Source organism: Siniperca chuatsi, linkage group LG21 (genome assembly GCF_020085105.1).
Source record: "Siniperca chuatsi isolate FFG_IHB_CAS linkage group LG21, ASM2008510v1, whole genome shotgun sequence".
Lineage (NCBI taxonomy): Eukaryota > Metazoa > Chordata > Actinopteri > Centrarchiformes > Sinipercidae > Siniperca > Siniperca chuatsi.
The window spans coordinates 20,088,808-20,110,799 of NC_058062.1; the positions used below are offsets into that span (position 1 = coordinate 20,088,808).

The following is a 21,992-nucleotide window of genomic DNA, read 5'->3' on the forward strand; positions in this document are numbered from 1 at the left end:
TCAAAATTTTTAAAATGTCCACACTAGCGTTAGCAGCTAATGCTACTTCTTAATTGGCCCCTAACTCCTCCTGGTTAAAAGATATGCAGGTGATGACAGGTCTGTCTCTGTATCAGAGTTACAGAGTTGTATGTTTTCATTTTTTCCACCACAAATAGTCAACAGGACCAATTAGTCAATTTTGATAAACACAGAGTATAGGTTTAAGGTCACCATCATCACCATTTTAATTCTTTGCCTCTTTGTATTATTAATGGTTAAATGAGTTGTACCAACTTCATGGAAGTGCAATACTAAATAAGTGGAATACCCCTTTAAATTATCGCCCAGCCCTAGTGTAGAGCAGCACAACTACAGCATGTGCTTCCTATAGCTGAGAGCAAATATTTGAAAAGACAGACCCAGTGTGACTGTGGTGTCTGCTCATTTTCTGAATTCCTTTACTGTTCTTCATCCCCGTTGATGGTTATCCAGTTTTTACCACGTTATGAGATATTTGCTGTTTTTCTTTGATCGCAGTTGCTTTTCAGGGGGAACATTCTGAAACAAAAGCTAGATAGGTATAAAGAATTACTGCCAGATAAGGAAAGCAGCAACTTTAATTTCAGTTTCATTTTGATATCCCTCTCCCCCCTTCCCTTCCCTCTCCCCCACCCCCTTCTCTCTCTCTCTAAACCTCTCTCTCTAAATCTGTCTCTCTAAACCTCTCTCTCTCTCTTTCTCTCTCTCAAAACCTCTCTTTCTCTCTCTCTCTCTCTCTCTCAAAACCTAACACAGCCGCCCACCATTGAGTCTGGTTCTGCTCGAGGTTTCTGCCTGTTAAAAGGAAGTTTTTCCTTGCCACTGTCGCCAAGTGCTTGCTCATGGTGGGAATTGTTGGGTCTCTGTAAATAATATTATAAAGAGTACGGTCTAGACCTGCTCTATAGGAAAAGTGCAATGAGATATAAATAAAAAAAAAAACAAAAACAAAATGGTCATTCTAATTGTTCCTTTTCATGCATACTGATGGATTGTCTTTACCAATCCATTAGTGTTTGGATTGGTAAACTAATAATCTAATAATAAATAGATTAGATTAGAAGCCTCTAGTTGCTTTCTGTGCTGTTTGGAATAGCATTGAATGAGCCTTAGAGGATTGGCTAAACTAATTTCTAAATAGCTGTAATAATGCTGCATGCACATAAAAATACAATTAAATTTACAGTATATTAAAGCCCCCATGTGTAGGATTTGAACATTTCTGATTTTGGCAACTCCAAGTGGTGGTATCAAAACAGACTGAAAACAACACATAGCCTGGATTCATTTTCTCTTGAATTGTTAAATATTTCTAAAAAAAAAAAAAAAAAAGATTAAGAAAATTCTTCACATAAGAACTTTAAAGGTATGAAACACTGTAAAGTGACTTGAGCAAAAACTCAAACAGACACTTAGAGTGTCCTTCAGGTCTTCTAGACATACAGTTCACTCTTTTGCTTGTTTGAATATCAAAGGAAAAAGGGAATTTGTCCATTCAAGTAATCGTCCATTTGTAGCAGCCATCTTGTATGCTACATGCCTCCTTGTCACTAGAGGAGCCTGCGAGTTCACTCTCACAGGGTCTTCATATTGTTATGTCTCCCGGTCTCACAGTTTATCATAAGGGTTCTCAGGACAGTGGGCTCTATGTTTGCGCTTGTGACTCAGTGTCCCAGTTCTTTCCAGGGTTCCTCTGCCTGTTCCTCTCCGCCATCACCAAAGCCGCCACCACTGTGACCAGCACAGTGACGGTGATGACGAGTACGGTGGCTGTTTCTGCGATACAGAGCTGGCTGTCCACCCAGGCCAGCGAAGCCCCGGCCAGCTGTGGCGGGTCCTGGCACGTCACGTTGCGGTAGTCGTCGATGTGGAGGTGGCGAACGTGCAAGATCTTACTGAAGACGCGGTGCAGCTCGCAGTCACAGCTCCACGGGTTGCCTGGAGGAGCAACATTAAAGGTAAATGTAGAGATCAATGAAAAAGATAACATATGCTCAGAAGTGTCAGGTCATACAGCCCCCTGGAAGATTTTGACCAGACACACAAAAAAGTAAAATGTTTTAATTGTTTGAATTTTTCATATTCTACTTATTAAGTTAACTGTTCATTAAGTTTTATTTTGCCGCATTTATATGTATATCTATGTATATGTACATGTATATCTAAAGCATTTAAATTTAGTTTCAAATCCTACACAGGAACAAAAGGAAATTACTGAAAGATTTTTTGTATGTGTTGTATTATCATGTACTATGGTGTAATTTAACGCTCTGCAATGGACTTTCACAAAGAAAACCTTTGGTATTTAAGTACATTTTGGTGTTTGTTTTTCTTTAAAGGCACAATGTAAATCAGAATAATTTGAAAGATGATGTAATTACATACAAATTGTACATATAGGTTCTTGAACATGTTTAATGCTTTTAATTATTATTATTATTATTGTCATTTTTCTTTTATTATTTATGGGACCGTGTTGCCATGACAAAAATAATTGTTATAACAAAATATTTTTCAGTTTACGATGACATATTTTCTCATTATTACTACACACTAAATTATAACATTTTTGCAAGAATAGTTTGTTGTTATCATTTTATCTTGCTATATCACAAAACTCTCCTGTTATTGCACAAAAATCAACGGATCTTGTTAAAACAAGAAACGTTTCTCATTATAACACTGATCTCATTAAGACGAGAAACTTCTGTTGTTTTAACATGATAAGTTGGTTTGTTGTTATAGTGTGTTGCTAAGAAACTTTCATGTTGTAAAAAATAGGAGGTCGCTGGCTAAAATTGAAATTGATTGGTTTAAATGGCTTGATGAAGAGAAGTATACTTGCATTCACACTGGATACTTTATTATGTTTGCTACATACACCAAAACATAAATACCCTATATAACTTTAGAGAGATACGATGGTAGTCAGGTCTTCACTGTGATAGACAGAGGGTGGGATACTGGGCTTTAATACTGAAGAGAGAGAGGCCATGAACTGAATGTGCATTTAAGCTCATCATCATTCCTAATGCCATCTGGCATTGTGTGTATTGCTCGTGCTGGCGGGAGGGGAAGAGATGTTCATTCTTGTCAGATAACATCTGCCATCCTGTAGCCAAAGCAATGAACGTACCACAAAACTAGCAGCCCACAGCCATAAAACATAAAAACATCCTGCCACATATCTAGATCCATCATGCTCTATGACTGATCATGGCTTCAGCGTCTCTTTGGGCTTTGAATGGAACGTTTTCTCGTTTTAACGACATATGTAAACGTCCTGTTATAACAACATACCAACTTTTTATTTTATACTGCTATGTCAACTTCCTGTACGATAGAGTGAATAAACACATTCATATTGTGAGCAAGAGTGGTGTCTCTTCACTTGATCGGCAACAAAGGTTAACACAAGATGAACGCGGGTAACAGTAGCAGTGATATTGGAAACCTGACAGCTGGATGTGTGTAGCTGTCGTGTGAAGGCTGATGAAGGTTTTAAACTTGAGGTGATGCAGGTTGTTTCCCTCCAGAGCGAGGACTGCCAGGCTGTAGAGAGGAGCCAGAGCATCACTGTCAATCAGAGAGATGTTGTTGTTACTCAGCTGGAGCACCTAGACAGACAGACAGACAGACAGGTAATCAGACAGACGGTCATACAGACAACTTGGTATACACACAGAGTCATTTCAACAGTTATTTATGCACCTCTAGTCCAGGCAGCATATCCAGGCTGCCCTGCTGCACTACAGTCAGTCTGTTGTTGTGCAGGTAGAGCTGTCTAAGCCTGGAGAGGCCCCTGAACACGCCGGGGCCAACCGACGCCAGCTGGTTATAACTGAGGTCCAGCTTCTCCATATTGTCCAGATACTCCAAGCTGACAGAAGGAGGGAGAGACAATCACAGGGTGAGACACAGAGACAGGCAGGCAGACACAACACTCAATCCACATGTGCAGAATGCTGCTGTCTGTAGCTTCATCTACTAAACTCTCTTGTTGCGGAGAGGTTTGTGTGACCAATTGGCCAATTGCCCTTTTTACTATAATAGCTAAATACTGTATAGGCAATCTGTGAAGGTACGTCATGCCGTGTTGAATTTTGGGTGACATTTACGCCGCCATGTTGTGAGGATCCCACTGCTAACATTATTTACTGTATATCTCTCTGTCACATAATGTTAGTTAGTATTTATGCCTAAACTCTGTAAACATACACAGAGGTAACGTGTGATGTAGCTAATGTAAACACTTACAGTAATTATCGAGATGTGGGGGTGTCAAGTACGCTATGAAACAATATGATGTGGAACATTAGTCAAGTAATTATTTCTGGTAAAAAGACAATAAACCCACTGAAGTAATTAGTAAGTACTGTAGCCACTGATCCCGTGTGTTAACCTGACTAACAGCTACACATTAGTTTAAACACCAGTGACACAGCAACCTGCCTGGAATAGACTTTATCCTGAAAGTTACCGTCAACATTACTGAAAGAGTTACTAATCTTATAAAGTAACTTGCTTATTTAGTTGGAAAAACTGCTCAGTAACCAAAGTATCTGCAGCTGCTGTGAGGTCTGTACTGTGTCCATGTTTCAGAGTAACTTGGATGTTTTCACTTGAGACGTTTTTACTTGTTAGACAATTAATTCCATATTTATGTTTTAAAATGTTCGTCAAAGCCGCAGATAATCTGTTTGACCCTCTTTTGAAATGCTGTAGAGAATATTGTATAATTTGTATTGTGATCTGTCAACACTGTAATAAAGTTTGTCTGTGAAACAGAAATGTCTTGTGTTGCTTAGTCATTATTTACTACCTCTAGTAAAGATTACTAGGAAAGCTTTCACATGGTCACAGTCAGGATGTGAAATGAACCAGGTTTTTTGACCCTCCTAAATGCAAGTTTTTCATATCACCTATTTAAACAGTGAAATGCCATAAAACCTTTGTGAAGAACATGTTTCTCTGATACCACACTGAATTTAAAAATGACCAAAACGCTCCTTAAAAATAAAGCCCTTTATTGATAGCCAATGCAATGGAAATATAAATTGTGTGTACATATAATGCACAAAGTAGCAAAGCCATAACTTTCCAGATCATGTCCTCCATTGAGGTAGAGGGTTTCTGGTATACTGAAGTGTCAGCTGGTATTGGAGTTCAGGTCACAGCGCTCATCCTGTGGATAAGACTTTCCCGATGCTGCTGGCCGCTGTGTTGTCTTCAGGTCGTCACTTGACAAGGCATGACACCTGCCAAGCAATAACTTCCTCCTCATCAGGTCACTCAGATGAGCTGTAAAACATGGCAGATTCAGTGTTACTTGTAAGACAAATACATGGCAATATTACAGCATAAGTACAACTGCTAAAGGCTGCAACAGCTCCTCACATATCAGGCTACAAACCTGCACTTCTGATGTGAAGCTGAAGAGTCAGCGTGTCTCTGTGGTGGGTCGGCCTGGCAGACAACATCCCTCGTTGCAGCTAAATGTAGTGATGTGTCGGCCTGTATGCAGGAATAAGTAGTACACGTGTAGTTATGGCAACAGCTACACGCAGTGTAATAGTAATAATAAAACATTTTCAAACAATTACTGAAAAAGAAACTGATTACACTGAACATTTGACTTGACTGTGTTGTGACATAGTCTAGCTAAAAAAAGCTCGTAAATACAGCTCAATAAAATAATCACATCGCTGGATGTTTTTGAAAGTTTTGTATTTTGTTTGGTTTACTAATTGGGCCAAAAAGAAGAGTGCCACCTTACCTTTGCAAATATGACGGTGGTCTAGCTAGGGTTGCCAACTTTCTGAAATGGAAATGCGGAACGTCGGCAGGTAGGGGGGAGGGTCTGTATGAGAAACCGACCTATGATGAGAGAGAGCTGCAAACAGCTGTTTCTACGTGCCTCCCCCTGCTTCTCTGTTTGGGCAGTGGAACAACATGACAAACGGGCTGAGGGATAAAAGAGCAGGAGGGTTTCTTTCTATCTCACACAAGTCACCCTGTCTGAATATTTCTCTCCCGTAGACTTGCACTGAATTGATGCTCAAAAATACGGAACAAAAGCGCGTCCCGTATCAGTTCAATACGGAACACGTCTTTTAGTTTCCAATTAAGGGACGATTCTGCATTTTACAGGACGGTTGGCAACCCTAGCTCACGCAGTTTGCCGGTGTCCAACGTCGCTTGTGAATGAACCGATCTTGCAAAACTGTTCATGAGCTTCTAGGGATTTTTCTCCAGGTAGAGTCCCTTTTCTGTCTGTTTTCCCTTCACCATCAAATTTGACCAATTTAGCCAACTTTTTAGCCAAACAAAACAAAAGGTAAGCAGGTAACTGTTAACCACCATAGCAGGCACAGGTAACAACAGAGCGCGTTCCTCACAAGATGGCGCCGCCGTCCCAACATGCAACACGGCGTTATGTCCCTTCACATTCCATACAGCATTTAGCTATTATAGTAAAAAGTATGGGCACTGGTATATGTAATAACTGTCCTTTTATTCCAAAAGTTGTAAAGAAAGCAAGCAAAGTATATATAATAAAGACAATTAATTACACACAAAAAATCAGAGAGCAGAGGAGAAATCTGAGAGGAGACATTTCGTGAGCGCACAGAAGCAGCCTGGGCGCGAGGAGAAGGGCTGAAGCTGGAGCGCAGGAAATCTGTGCAAGCAACAACATATCTGAGAGCAAGCACACAGTTTGAGCAGAAGCACAGCAAATCTGAGTGCGAGGGCAGGTTTTTGAGGGAAAGCATTATAAAATGTGAACTGGAATCAATGAGTTGTGCTCTCAAATTAATTGAACACGCTCTTGAATTAAGATAGGAAAATAATCCCATAAGGGCCGTGCATATGAACGCCTCATAAAACAGAGGGTATTAAATAATTGAATAATGCAGGCATTTCAAGGCATCACAGAAGACAACTGGTTCTGATAAGATCCTACCACGACTTGCTTGCATTTGCCATACAAAGTGGACCATTGAGGTAAGTGGGCAACAATTGCAAGCTTGCAAAAATCAGTAAGTTTTGTCATTTTGGTAGCAAACTCGCTACTAGTTCACCCAGCCCGTTCTCATTCCCAGGCCGTGAAATACCAACGTTTTGTCACGCCCCTCGGCGTTGTGTACAGGTAGCCTTTATCGTTGGTATGGGAGGCACAGGGCAGTGTAGTGTGATAAACATAATTACTTAAATAATATAATAAATTCAACACCAGGTAAAGGGGAAGAAACTAATCTGTGGGCAAAGACTCTCTTCAGCATGAAAAGAAGAGGGCATGGAATAAACAATGCAAACAATGATCAACTATGCCTCACAACCCATCAGTCCCTGCTCTGAGGAGCTGGAGGAGGCTCATAGGAATATGGGGTATGATGGTGGAAGAGAGATGGACTTCCATTTAACTTTGAGGGCCAACAGACAAATGAGTACCTGTATCCGGATATATGAAGTAAGTTGTTGTGCTCCAGTCGCAGCTCTCTGAGAGCAGACAGACTGGCCGAGAAGTCGACGGGGAGAGATGTTAACTGGTTCCAACTAAGATCCAGCTTCTCCAGGAAGGACAAAGAGAAAAATGCCTGTGGAGAGAGAGAAAGGCTTACACACATGTCGACTGCTGCCAACGCTTGCATATCAACTGACAATTCAACTGTTTTCAGTGCACAGCGCTTCCACTTCAACTGACATTTCCAGTGCGTTCATCTCTTATTTCATAACATGACATTTTAACTGCTTTCATTGCTTTCACTTGAACTGACAATTCAACTGCTTTCAGCATTTACACATAAACTGACATTTCCACTGCTTTCATCTCTTCTTCTTAAAATGCCATTTCAACTGCTCTCTTGGCTTACACTTGAACTGACAAACTGATTTCAGCATTTACACATCAACCGACAATTCAACTGATTTCAGCATTTACACATCAACCGACAATTCAACTGATTTCAGCATTTACACATCAACCGACAATTCATCTGATTTCAGCATTTACACATCAACTGACAATTCAACTGTTTTCATTGCTTACACGGCAACTAACATTTCAACTGCTCACATCTCTTACTCTTCAGATGACACTTCAGCTGCATTTCATTTTGTACTTGCATGAGAGTTCAACTGCCTTCAATGATTACACTTCAACTGTTTTCAGTGCACAGTGCTTCCACTTCAACAGACATTTCCAGTGCTTTTTTTGCTTAAAGTGGCTTTTCACTTGCTTTCATAGTTTACAATTGATAATTCAACTGCTTTCAGTGTTTACAAGTCAACTAACATTTCAACTGCTGTTATCTCTTACTCTTCAGATGACAGTTCAGTTGCTTTTCATTTTGTACTTCAAATGCTTTAAGTGATTACACTTCAACTGCAACTTCAAACCCTTTCAGTACTTCAGTTTACACATTATGTCCTTAATTGCTTCAACTTCAAATGCATCTCTCATACAACATCTCCCAAGCAAAAACATTAACATTTGATTAAATAAAATTTTAACCTGTTTATATTGCGTACATTCTTTCAAATTCGAGTGCAATTTTCTGGAATTTTCCTCAGTAAATGTTGCCTTTAAAAGTTCTTCCATCCCTTCGTTCATACCTGTGGTTGTATTTCTTGTATCTGGCTGTTGGACAGCACCAGCACCCTCAGGGACCACAGCCCTTTGAAGGATCGGGTGCCAATGTCACTCAGATTGTTTCCTCCCAGCTCCAGCAGCCATGTGCCGTGTGGGAGGCCCCTGGGAACATGCTCGAACCCACGGCCACGGCAGTCCACTAGGTCAGCGTGCTCATAACAAATGCACTGGTGTGGACACAACCGTGAGCACTCGACGAATAGAAAAAGGGATGGGGGAGAATAAAAGGCAAGAAGGATGACGAGAAGGGCCAGGAAAAGGAGACACATATTTCCCTGGACAGCAAGAGGAGGGAGGGCAGCTTGTTCAGAGGAGTAGTTAAAGTGTGGAAAGTTGAATGAAGCTTGGTAGTTTAATTCTGCCGTTCTCTTCGCCAAGCCTCTCAGTCAGCGTAGACACAACTGGAAATAAGAAAGCAAGCATAGTATTGTTTACATTAAAATCTGTAAAGTCAAGCTCATTTGGTGGATCTAATATATGTTTAAAGCTGCATTAATTGATTTTTTTGTCCACGTGGGGGCAGCGGAACAAGCTAAAAGACACAACACTGACGAATTAAGGCAAATGTGTTAGCAAACAGATGTCTACTTACACGTACAGCAGACACAGAGCAACATTAGCATTCATTTAATAATTCATTTAATAATTTTCTGCAGTTAAACATTACTTTACATGAAAACTCCACAGGAGACCTTTAATATAAAAAACACTGACTAGTGCAACTTTAAAGTTCCAGTGACACTATCATTTTCTACTGTGGTTTCATATGGTCTGTACAGTATGACAAAAGATGCTGGGGTCCCTCCCTTAACCTTGGGATGGACTTGATTTGACTGTTCTATCTGACTAGATTTATAAACAACTACGTTTTATAAATTAAGTCCAATATTAGTTAATTATATAATAATTATATTATTAATTTACCTTCAACTCTAGTGACCAGGTGACAATTCCCAACTTTTGGAAAGGGGATATAAATTTACGCTAAACCGGTAAATGCCGAACATTGACAAAATCTTTTACCCCTAAACCAGTTTGTCCTGATAACCCATGACATTTTCATGTAGTGGAAAACTACTACGCACGTAGACAACATGTAGCCTAATCAGCATTTAAGCTCTGAAACTTCATGACGTCTTCCATCTCTGATTATCCGCCCTTTCTTGAAACAAATTTTTTTTTTTACCTCTTCACCTAAAATAGTCGCCAAGTTTTCATCATTACATAACTGACTTACTTTAAATCTTTTTCATAATTGTAACACTCCTTTTTAAAACAGGGTTTTCATCCGGTTTATCCTCCCTTTCCCTTGCAAATGTAATTACATAACCACAGTCATTAAGAGCAGGTCAGCAGAAAGGATAAAATTCAACAAGCCTGTCTGATTTACACACATTGACATAGTGTAAAAGCAATACAGGTATTCAGCATTTGTTTCTTATTCACTGGAAAGCAGCTAGAAAATTACCTGTTTGTTTTCCCCCCATAAATTGTTTACTATAAATACTAATAAACACTTTTTATAATGTACAGTATTGTCTAAAAACAGCATACTGTGATTTTTTCCCCCTGATTGATAACATTTCTCACACTCATAAAAGTGGAGCAAAACAAAACAGTTTGGGAAAACTATGTATTTTTACTTTTTCAAGACAAAACTTTGACAATAATTATAATCACACAAAAATAAAGAGTAATATCAACATCCAAATGACACAAATTTCTTCTTTGAGGTCTAAGGCTTCCTCTCCCAAAGTCCTAGCTCACCTCCGCTGTTGGTGAAGAACCCAGACATCTCCATACTGGATCATCAACTTCTATATGTCCTCTGACTTCACTGGACGACAGCTAGCCAAAGACAGAGATGATGGACAGAGAGAGAAACAAAGACAGAGATGATGGACAGAGAAAGAAACAAAGACAGAGATGATGGACAGAGAGAGAAACAAAGACAGAGTGATGATGCTGATGGAGACTCTCAGTCAGCTGTGTCAGTAATCCTCTAAGCCTCTCCAATCACCAAATGTTTCCTCTCATCCACTAAACTCTGGCAGCTTGTCTGATGTTTTTATCATGTCTCAGCCTCTGTCCCCCTCCCTCTCATTTCCAATTAATACCAGTGGGGAGCCTTGGCGTCTCTCTATCCGTCCGTTTCACTGACTTTAATAATATATGAAGGCTGTTAACATCTTGTGAAGATTTTGCCTGTATGTGTGAATTTTTCAGAGGGTGAGACAGACAGACAGACAGACAGACAGACAGACAGACAGACAGACAGACAGACAGACAGACAGATGGGCGATAAACCAACAGAGAAATAAACAAAACCACAGCTGGTTTGCCTGCAAAAATTCACATGTGAGCATCAACGCTGGTCTCCTACAACAACAATAATAATAATAACAACTTTATTTATATACAGGCCCAGAATTGACCCCTGGGGGACTCACAAAAGAGAGGAGCACGAGCAGAGGAGGCATCTCCAAGCATAACAGAGAAGGACCACTGGTCATTTCAAACTACACGGAGCGATCAAGAATGGTTTTGTTATTCCAAATGAATTCCATATGTATGTTTATTAATCATCACCCATGATGTTAGAGCTTTTTTTTTGTGCAAAGTTGATCATTTAATGATTTAAGCTCAAAGTTGCATTTTAAGACAAACTCCATAGACTTTTTCAAATACAATATAACAAATTATATTCATTTTATATTGAATAATCCATGCCTTAAACATAATATTGGAAATTCAAAAACCAAGGCTGGATTACCAAGCGGGCTAAGCTGGTAACTGCCCTGGGGCCCCAGACCTCCAGGGGCCCCATAATCCCCAGATTTACTGCATCTCAATTGGTTTTTGTTTTTTTTTTTGATTGATTACAGACATGTTGGGAAATTTGCACCTCTAAAATTAGATATCAGCTAGCAGGCCCTTTAGTTTACAGTGTGCTCGCAGTGTCTTAAACAAGAACATTTCCTGTTTTTCTCTGTTTTAAATCATTGTAAATTGTCAGTCAGACAAAACAAGCCATTTGAAGATGTCACCTTGGACTCTGAGAACTTGTGATGGGCATTTTCACTATTTGCACTATTTTTAGAGACTAAACAATGAATCAGTTAATCAATAATGAAAATAGCTGTTAGTTGTAGCGCTTGTCCAGCTCTCCAAAAGCTCACATCATGTCAGTGTGAAATATGAAATATGTTACTTATTTAGTGTAACCTTAAATCACATCACATCACATCACAGCAACCAGGCTGCTTTCATTTCCGCACATTACATCCTGCAGGTTTCATCAGGCCTGTCAGAAGAAGAAGAAGCCCGATGGATGACGTACATCTGCGTCATGACGTTGTTGAAATACGTGAAAACGTCTGCTTGCGGAAGTGGTGGTTGTTGTGGACACTGTGCATGGCGAGTGGTCCATAACGGAAGAGAAATGGCAAAAGTCCAGTCTCTGAAGTGTTTTAGGTGAGTGTGTGATGTTGACGAAGCCCGAAGAGACGCCAGGAAACATCCGCGACGCCGTCCTGCTAACTTACAGCTAACAGCTAGCAGAGGAAGGTATGTTAATACTAATAAATAAGCCGGAACAACCCCGTCTGCCCGTGTTATTAATATATTTTACTTAAATTAAAAATCCCTTTCTAACCAGTGGTGCTCTTTGTTTTTGGTTTTATCTGTAATTGGGTTTAAATAACGTTAGAGAACCGCTCCTGTCTACTATCTTATCTCTAGACTTTCAGAATCAGAAATACTTTATTGATCCCCGAGGGGAAACTCTTTTGTTACAGCTGCTCACTATCACGACAGTGCACACAGAGATAGAAGTACTAAGCAAATCAGAATATAATACACTATAATACAGGTAAGATAAATTAAGTACAACGTGGATAGAAGTATAAAAACTAAAGTAAGTGTAAGTACAAAAGTGGATTTACAGGTTGATAAGTACGTACGGTATAATACAATGTAATAATATAATAGTGCAATAATGAGTACTGTCAAGTTAAGTGTAGCTTATTAAGATGATTATGAGTCGGTGGATATTGCACAGCAGTAATAGAAGTATGAATAAATATCAATAAATAGGGAATATTAAACAGAAAACAGAGTATATTGCACAGGAGTGTTAAACAGAAAATATTATTATTATAATTATTTCAAGTATTGCAGAGATGTTAATGGTCCAATGTCCGGTTTAGTGACTTAGGGTCATATAGACTGACACTTAGAGGGAGGAGTTAAAGAGTTTGATGGCCACAGGCTGGAATGACTTCCTGTGGCGCTCTGTGGTGCATTTTGGGGGGGTGAGTCTTCCGCTGAAGGTACTCCTCTGTTTGACCAGCACGTCATGGAGCGGGTGGGAGACACTGTCCAAGATGACATGTAGTTTGGCCAGCATCCTCCTCTCTGACACCACTGACAGAGTCCAGCTCCACCCCCACAATGTCACTGGTCTATGGATCAGTTTGTTGAGTCTGTTAGCGTCCGCTACCCTCAACCTGCTGCCCCAGCATGCAACAGCATACAGGATAGCACTGGCCACCACAGACTCATAAAACATCCTCAGCATTGTCCGGCAGATGTTGAAGGACCTCAGCCTCCTCAGAAAATAGAGGCGGCTCTGGCCCTTCCTGTAAAGAGCTTGAGTGTTCTTAGCCTAGTCCAGTTTATTGTCCATGTGTACTCCCAGGTACTTGTAGTCCTCAACAATGTCCACACTGACCCCCTGGATGGAAACCGGGGTCACTGGTGCCTTGGCCCTTCGTAGGTCTACAACCAGCTCCTTAGACTTTGTCGCATTGAACTGCAGATGGTTCTGCTCACACCATGAGACAAAGTTCCCCACCACAGCCCTGTACTCAGACTCATCACCACCGCTGATACAGCCCACCACAGCAGAGTCATCAGAAAACTTCTGAAGGTGGCAGGACTCTGTGTGGTAGATGGCTGAAGTCTGTGGTGTAGATGGTGAAGAGGAAGGGAGAGAGGACAGTCCCCTGAGGGGCCCCAGTGTTGCTGACCACGCTCTCCGACACACAGTGCTGCAGACGCACATGCTGTGGTCTGCCAGTCAGGTAGTCCACAATCCAGGACACGAGGGGGGCATCCACCTGCATCGCTGCCAGCTTCTCCCCCAGCAGGGCTGGCCGGATGGTGTTGAAAGCACTGGAGAAGTCAAAAAACATGATCCTCACCGTGCTTGCCGGCTTGTCCAGGTGGGTGTAGATGTGGTTCAGCAGGAAGATGATGGCGTCCTCAACTCCCAGCTGGGGCTGGTAGGCAAACTGAAGGGGGACCAGGAGGGGTCTGACCATGGGCCGCAGCTGTTCCAGCACCAGTCTCTCCAGGGTCTTCATTATGTGGGAGGTCAGTGCCACCGGTCTGTAGTCCTTGGAGCCACTGGGACGCGACGTCTTCGGCACAGGAACGAGGCAAGATGTCTTCCACAGAACAGGGACCCTTTGAAGACTCAGGCTGAGGTTGAAGGACTCCACATAGCTGGGGGGCACAGGCTTTTAGCACCCCGGGGCTAACTCCATGGGGGCCTGCAGCCTTGTTTGAGTGGAGTTTCTCACCAAGTCAGCAGTCAGGCACACAGCAGAGGGTACAGGCGGGGGAGGGGGGGAATCGTCAGTCTGGAGAGGGCCGTTAGCCTGAGAGCCAGTTGAGGGGGTAGTAGGACTCTCCCAGGAAGATGGGGCAGGGGGGAGCAGGGTACTCAGAGGATCTTGAGGGCCGACAGCAGCTGAGTTAGAGGGGGGATGAGCAGGAGCCGGTGTGTCGAATCTTTTAAAGAACAGACTCAACTCCTCTGCTGCCAATCGGTCTGAAGCCAGTGATGCTCTTCATGCCGCTCCAGACCTCTCTCATGTTGTTCTGCTGGAGTTTCCGCTCCAGCTTCCTCCTGTACTTCTCCTTGGCCTCCCTGATCGTCACCTTCAGGTCAGCCTGGATTGCCCTCACCTCCTCCCTATTACCATCGGTAAAGGCCCTCCTCTTGGCATTCAGGATGGCTTTGATGTCCTTTGTTACCCACGGTTTGTTATTTGGATAACAATGGACCATCTTAGTTGGGACATTGCAGTCCACACAGAAGTTAATGTAGCCACTGATGCACTCAGTGAGCCCGTCAATGTCTTCTCCATGAGGCTCACAGAGTGCATCCCAGTTTGTCATCTCAAAACATCCCTGAAGTGTCTCATAGGCGTCCTCTGACCATCTCCTCACTGTCCTTGCGAGTTCACATTTAGAATTTCCCATAACTTCTTGATAAAGGAGGTTGCATTTTTAAAAAACCTCAAAGGTGTTTGAACTTGAAGTCCCCTGTTTTGTTTAAAGTTTTCGTTACCTTTAATCCTTATGCATGGGTCATTGGAGGTGATGGTCTCTGTTGTTTTCATCTGAAAGGTCAGATTCTAAATCCAACCCCATCACTGGATGATTTCTCATCCAGCATCCATTTCAGCTTTGTATCTAGCCAAGTCAACACTACCTCTAATGAAATGCAAAATCAAGACAATGTTTTGAATAGCACTTTAATATATACTTGCATATATATACAAATGTAAAAATTCTGAACATTATGCCATCCATCAGTCAGATTTATTAAAGGTATGTATACCTACCATCAAATTATTTAACTAGCAAATATTATAGTGAGAGTATATCTCTCTAAAACATGTTACTTAGCTGCTAAGCTAGTACATAAGCTACAAAGCTACTTAGTTATGTCAATCCATCCACAACAACTACTGTGCAGTAATGTTAGTTAGCTAAGCTATACTGTAGGCTAATATGACTGATAGCAGATCATCTAATATAATTGTAATTACTGTATAAACAGTATGTAAAACAGATCTGAAATAAAAAAAATATACTCGAAAATATAAAATTGTCTTGCTGTGTTGATGCTAAGGACAGTTGACATGTGCTGTGTATATCTGACAGAAATAACTGATGGGGTCATTTTTGACCCATTTATAGAAAGCTGGGATACAAACACTTTATTTTCTGAAAAAGTAAAAGAGGTAAAGACAACATTTAAATGGAAGGATGTCAAAAACAAGAGGAATACTTGGAATATGAATACCTGAAATCTTTTTTGTCAAAAAATTATTGCAAACAGACTCGCCTATGCATCTAAGGGTTAAAGTTCAAGTCGTCTTCACTGTGTGCGTGTAGCCCCAGTTGGTGTCTCTCATGATTAGCATTACATGCTTGTCACTGTGCTAAGCATCCATTTTTTTCTGAAGGGATCCAAAAAATAGTTGCTTTGAAGGTATTTATACAATTCAAGACGCTCCTGTTTATTTGCATGAAACAAATATTCCATCTGTTGCCTGATACAAAAGATTTTTAACCTGTTTCTCCAAGGTGCAATTCTGTTTCCTAACCAAACACAGATGACAGAAATGACATATGTCCTTGGTCAATTTGTATGACGTGAATCAAAATGAGAAAGTTTTACTATCAGTAATATTGGTGTATATACTAAAGTTACTTTCCATTTTTATTTGCTATTTTCATCCACAATAATACGTTTATATTTTTGGTGTGTGTATAAGGGAGGAGATAAGTCATTTCCAGCCACCAGGGTTGGGAAATACAGTAGTAACTTAGGAAATGGGTTCTGAAGGGGAAGAATTATTCTTTTATCTAGATGGTTAGATAAAAGAATGGTCAGTGCAATAGTCTTTGAGGATTATGAAAACACATTCAAAACAGCAGTACGTGTTGAAGATAGCCAGGGATTTATCTTTCAGAAAAACCCATGCTTAGCTTTGTGACTTGATTATAATGTTAATACATGAGAGTCACAAAACTGGGGCCCCCAGGGGGTTTCACTGTGTGTCCACTTGTGCTGTAAAGTAAAAAGTCCTTGTGTTGTGGTTTTTGCGGCAGCCATGGCGGAGGCCGGAGCCCATCTGACCTCCACCGCTGCGAACGAGCAGCCGTCGATCTTTGAGGTCCTGGCACAGGAGTCTCTGATGGAGGCGGTCAGACCAGCACTGAGACACGCCGTCAAGGTGAGCGTCGCTCATTCACCAGGGAATTATAGTGCCTTTGATATTTTTTTTATTTTTTTTAAAGAAAAATACTGTAACGCTTGTCAGTGTGTCTGTTTTTACTTTGTATATTGTTTTTTCATTGTGTAAAGCACTTGAAATTGTGTCACAATTCTGGTAAAAAAATAAGAATTTCCACTAAGAATTGAGAATTATTATTTTTTTTTTTTTTTACAAAAAAAGATTTATTGCAATTTCATATTGTCTTCATACAGACAGTACAAGCAGTGTGATCATTAGCTACTGCTAAAGGGCACAGCTAATATGCAGCTGCATGAAACGCTAATTTCAAGGATAATCAACTAAGTCTGTCTGCTCTTTAGAAGACTTTTAAAAAACAGAAGCGGGTCTGCAACCAAATCTGCAGCTGTCAGCGTCCGTATTGAAGTATAAACAAACCTCACGTCCTCAAGGATCCTCACTGTGTGTACACTCAGTTCATGATCAAGCCATTACTGATAAAAACTGATGTATGATTCCATAGTTCAGCTTCAAAGTTATGCATTTTAGTCAGCTGTCTCTCACATGTTAGATTTATTGACACCAGTATTCTACCCCCCTCTCATGGAGCAACACACACTTGGCATTTGTTGATGCAGCTTAGGGAGAAATAAGGAGCGTTTGTTTTGATACAGTGGATCTTTCCGCTAATGCGAACGCTGCAGAATCGTTGTCACATAGAAACGAGATTGCAGAGAGGTCTGAATTGAGACTGAGATCGTATTTTGATTAATCGTGCAGCCCTAGGTTGTGCTCTACAAGTAAACTTTAACTTTGGCTCTAACAACCCCAGTGCTGGTGACCTTTTCAGGTTCTGGCAGAGTCCAACCCGCCCCGTTTTGGCTTCCTGTGGCAACGCTTTGATGAGCTCTACCTGCTGCTGGACCTCCTCCTCCAGAACCACTTCCTGTCTCACTGCAGCGCCTCCTTCTCTGAGAACTTCTACGGCCTGAAGAGGGTTTCGGTAGGGCAAGGATTTCCTGTTCGTCTGGGGCTGCACAGGAAGTCACACTGGCGCTCTCTTCTTCTTCTGTGCCTGGTGCCGTACCTGCGGGCCAAGCTGGAGGCGACGCTGGCTCGGCAGAGGGACGAGGAGGACTTCTCCATCCGGCTGGCTCAGACCAGGAGCCAGAGGCTGTACCGGGCAGCCGTGGCAGCCTACCCGTACGTCAGCTCAGCCTGGCAGGCCTGGATCTTCAGCCAGCAGCTGCTGTTTGTCTTCGGAGTCGCCAGGACCCATAATCCCCTGCTGTGGCTGGCCAGGGTCAGACTGGCACGACTTAACGCTCAAGATATCAGAGACATGGAGCTGAAGATCAGCAAAACTGGCAGCCCAGCTGAGGGGAGGTAAATCTCAGTGTAAACACATTCTATGTGTCTGTCTGTGTCTGTTATTAGTGTTAGATGAATAGTGTGTCTAGTCAGTGGAAATTCAATTCAGTTTTCAGTCTTATTTATATAGCGCCAATTCATAACAGAAGACCGTGCTCTGGGTAATAGATGGTAATAATAAAATGGTAAGAGTTCTAACAGTTCTGTGTACCTTCTCCAAATGGAGAACAATCTTTTTTTGCCCTGCTTTGAGTCTCACAGGCAGCACTCATTTGCTCCCAGTCAGGTCTTCCAATCGGATACTTAAGTTTATAGATGATGATGGTTAGTGCTGGGTGCATGGTCGGGTCACGGTTTGCTTAGGGTCCGCCATCCCACTGAAGGTGGCCAGATTTGTATGTAACCTGAAAGCAAAGCTACCTAAAAGGCTTAAATCAGAGCAAACCTTCAATTACCTGAAACCAATGGCTGCCTGCCTTAAAAACAAACTGTCTGCTTTGGAAAGTGGTGAGCAATAATTAGAAATGAGCATGAATAAGTTTACTCAAGCCAAATCAGACGTCCTGGGCAGAGGACGTGATTGTTGACCCCACACTGCCTACAACCCATGTGCCCCTGAGCAAGGCACTGTTAACCCTGTAGTACAGCTCCTGTACCAGGGGCAGCTAGTAGAGCACTGTGCCTGTACTGGAGTGTATTGTGCTGACTGTGAAGCAGGTTGGCATTTCATCAACTTGATCTGATTTAAAAACAATGGCTTGCCAAGTTAGTGAGAGGTTTGGGAGTTTTTTTTTTTTTTTTAGATTTTATGAATTTATTGGCATATTTTGGCAACTTCAGTAGTTGTAGGGAAGTTCTCTAACTCCAACCGCTGCCTCGGGGTCTTTCTGCAGGTCTCTGTCCAGAGCCAAATCCTCCATTAGAACACCTGACAGTGTGACATCACCTACTGTATAATATTCTCTCGCCCCTCCACGGCTGTCACGTCCCCTTGACCTCCTCCCATCTAAGTCGTGGGCCGCTTTGCTTTTTAAAGCCGTCTTTCTTGCATCTAACTCCATGTCATGTTCAATTCTGTCACAGTGCAGCTCTGCTCTGACGACACGTTGTTGGCAGCTGTATTCATAGTTTCTAATAGTTTCTGGTCCTCTAACACGACCACTGCTGATTTCCAACAGCAAGAAATTCTTCTTTACTCTATGGTAACATTTTTGTTAACGAAACCTAGCCACAAACGGAGGAGGACGGGGAGCCTTCTATGGCAGTTTGGGGTTCTTTATGCTAATGATCATATCTAACAAACGCGCACCTCCCCCATAAACAGGTGGCGTTCATCAGGCTGAAACAAGTGATTTGACAGGCAGGTCGCAGGTGCAGTTAGCGTGGTGAATCCGACTTGAAACGCTCGTAACAGAAAAAAGTAAGAGACGTTTAGGTTAGGAATATGAAAATGTTCTTGCATAAGGCCCTATGTCAAAGATCTTAAATCCACCACCCACAATGCATTGTTCTTCTGTTTGCAGCCTGCTGCAGAGAGCGTGGTGGTTGATGTCACAAGCAGCGAGGGGCGTGGCCGTGTCCCTCTCCACCTCCCTCTCCATGGGCGTTTTTTTCCTGCAGTTCCTGGAGTGGTGGTACTCCTCAGACAACCAGAGCACCGTGAAAAGCCTCACCTCCCTGCCCGCTCCCCCGCCCCCCCTCCACCTGCAGGAGGAGCAGAGCGGCCGGGAGCCTCCATCCATCTCGGCCAATCACAGCGAAGAAACGCAGCCTGGCTCTGACAGCAGGAACTGCCCGCTGTGCCGGAGGCTTCGCACAAACGCCACGGTGCTGTCCACCTCTGGCTTCGTCTTCTGTTACCGCTGCATCTACACGTACGTGAAAGCCAACCGCCGCTGCCCGGTCACCGGCTATCCCACCGAACTGCAGCACCTCATCAAGATCTACTCGCCGGAGAGCTAGACCACATCAGCTACACGACATATTCAAGTTCAGCTCCAGCGTGTGTGGAGTTTCCGACTACAAACTTCTTCAGAAAACAGTGGCCTTGTTTTTAAAAAGTAAAGCTGCCATTAGCAGGCGATGAGGCGGCTAGTTTCCCTCCCAGCTGAGTGCTGAATGCTCAGGAGCTGCAGGGCTCTCTGTGTTGAAATACTGTCTATTTTATGGGATGTTTTCCTTTTGTATAAAATAATCTTTCCAATATACTTATAGTGTTTGATACATTGTTCAGTGATGCAAGCTGATGTAGATGTGATGCTGGAATTCTCTTTAAGCTCACATCACATTAATATTTATAAATTCATAATTAAATTGTTTTCTCAGTGGCATTAATTTTTTTTTTTTAAACTGCAGTAACTGTACAAATGTCTCTGTTCAGCGTCCCAAAACCTACTGCATGTACGGTGGCCTTACAGGCCAAAATATTAGCAGCTAAGCTAGCCAGTGGCTGGTTGGTGAATGGGTGGCTTGAGTTTGTTCCTCTGTGTGTGTGTGTGTGTGTGTGTGTGTGACAGACAGCAACCTGACGCAGATGGTTTCCTATAGACTGAGTCCAGTTTTAGACTGGATATTTAACTTTGACTACTCAAAAATAAATAAATGAGGGTTAAGTATTGATTATTTTCTCAATGAATCTTTTGGTCCATAAAATGGTCATCACAGTTTCCCAGAACATATACATTTACAAATGTCTTTGACCAGCAGTCCAAAGAATCGTAAGAAGACAAGAAAACACATCAAATATGTACATCTGAGAAGGAACCAGTGGAAAAAATGACTTAAAGGTATAAAATGTAAATAAACTAAACTAAATTTTAATGTGGAATAAACTTTTCTAAAAAGTCTCAACGACTACACCTATGTTATATATTACATAATCCAAAATGTTTTCAACAAACCCAGAGAAATCTGTTATTTTCATCAAGGTAACAGTACGTTTCCTTTGGTCGCTTGTCAATGTCGTCATATCCCCTTAGCGCATGCGTCAGCGTTGTAGTTGTCTGCCGGAAGCAGTCATAAATTCACCAATTTTAAGCCATATTTTTACGATACACTTTTGGATCTTGGTCGTTTTTAATTCTATATTTTAACCGGATGAAGGATTTTAGTCATCGGACGTCTGGATATTAATTTATCAGAGAAACAAGCTGAGCAAACGTTCAGCAGGCAGCTCGGCTCACAGCCGAACTGGGACATCCTTTGTCCGCCGATCCACGTCGGATAAACGCTGATTTTCAACGTGAAACTGATTTATTCTGTGTTTTTAACGGTTTTAATTAACTGGTCCAGAGGAAGAGACCTCTGCGGATAATTCGGCTCCCGGTAAAAAAAAAATGAAAAAAAACCTCAACGATTAACACTGAAGGAATCCTAACCGGGAGACGCTGAGTGCAATGACGGGAATGGCGGTGAAGACAACTCCCATGATCCCACGCTACTACACGACATCATCACATTACGTATTTTGTTATTGTTTTGACCCCTAGCGGCACAAATTACAAAACAAATACTATAGTGAATGAATTTTTCTGTTGATTGACTAATGAATTCATGAACTAATCGTTTCCACTCTAAAATAAATACGTTTGGAAATCAGTATTTCTCCTCCACAATGTTATAACTGGGGAGAGCTTTGAAACAGCACTGAAACTGTAAACTGAATAAATAAAACATGAAAAATCTTATTCATTTCATTAATGATTTAATTACATTTAAAAGAAGGGAGGGGGTGCTTTGACCTCAGTATTTCTAACTTCCTGCTTTTATGAGAAGATTGAAACCACTCCGCTAACTGTATGGTAAATATGAGGCAACGGCTAGCAGCCAGTTAGCTTAGCTTAGCATAAAGACGGGAACAGCTAGCCTGGCTTTGTCCGAAAGAGTTCAGAGGTGCAGGTGGGCAGATGTTA

General features: G+C 41.8%; 2 protein-coding genes across 2 annotated transcripts; one reads left to right on the forward strand and one right to left on the reverse strand.

Moving 5' to 3' along the window:
* Nucleotides 1-856: 856 nt before the first annotated feature.
* si:ch211-237i5.4 (insulin-like growth factor-binding protein complex acid labile subunit) lies at nucleotides 857-10,685 on the reverse strand. Its single transcript, XM_044182298.1, has 6 exons — nucleotides 10,442-10,685; nucleotides 8,638-9,075; nucleotides 7,474-7,619; nucleotides 3,733-3,901; nucleotides 3,476-3,638; nucleotides 857-1,959 (listed from the first exon to the last, which is right to left on the reverse strand). Exons 2-6 carry the CDS (start codon nucleotides 8,941-8,943, stop codon nucleotides 1,667-1,669), a joined length of 1,077 nt encoding a protein of 358 aa, XP_044038233.1. The 5' UTR covers nucleotides 8,944-9,075; nucleotides 10,442-10,685; the 3' UTR covers nucleotides 857-1,666.
* A 1,363-nt stretch (nucleotides 10,686-12,048) lies between these two features.
* Nucleotides 12,049-21,767, forward strand: pex12 (peroxisomal biogenesis factor 12). The gene is made up of 4 exons (XM_044182019.1): nucleotides 12,049-12,241; nucleotides 16,586-16,710; nucleotides 17,561-18,096; nucleotides 19,605-21,767. Exons 2-4 carry the CDS (start codon nucleotides 16,588-16,590, stop codon nucleotides 20,041-20,043), a joined length of 1,098 nt encoding a protein of 365 aa, XP_044037954.1. The 5' UTR covers nucleotides 12,049-12,241; nucleotides 16,586-16,587; the 3' UTR covers nucleotides 20,044-21,767.
* Nucleotides 21,768-21,992: the final 225 nt, after the last annotated feature.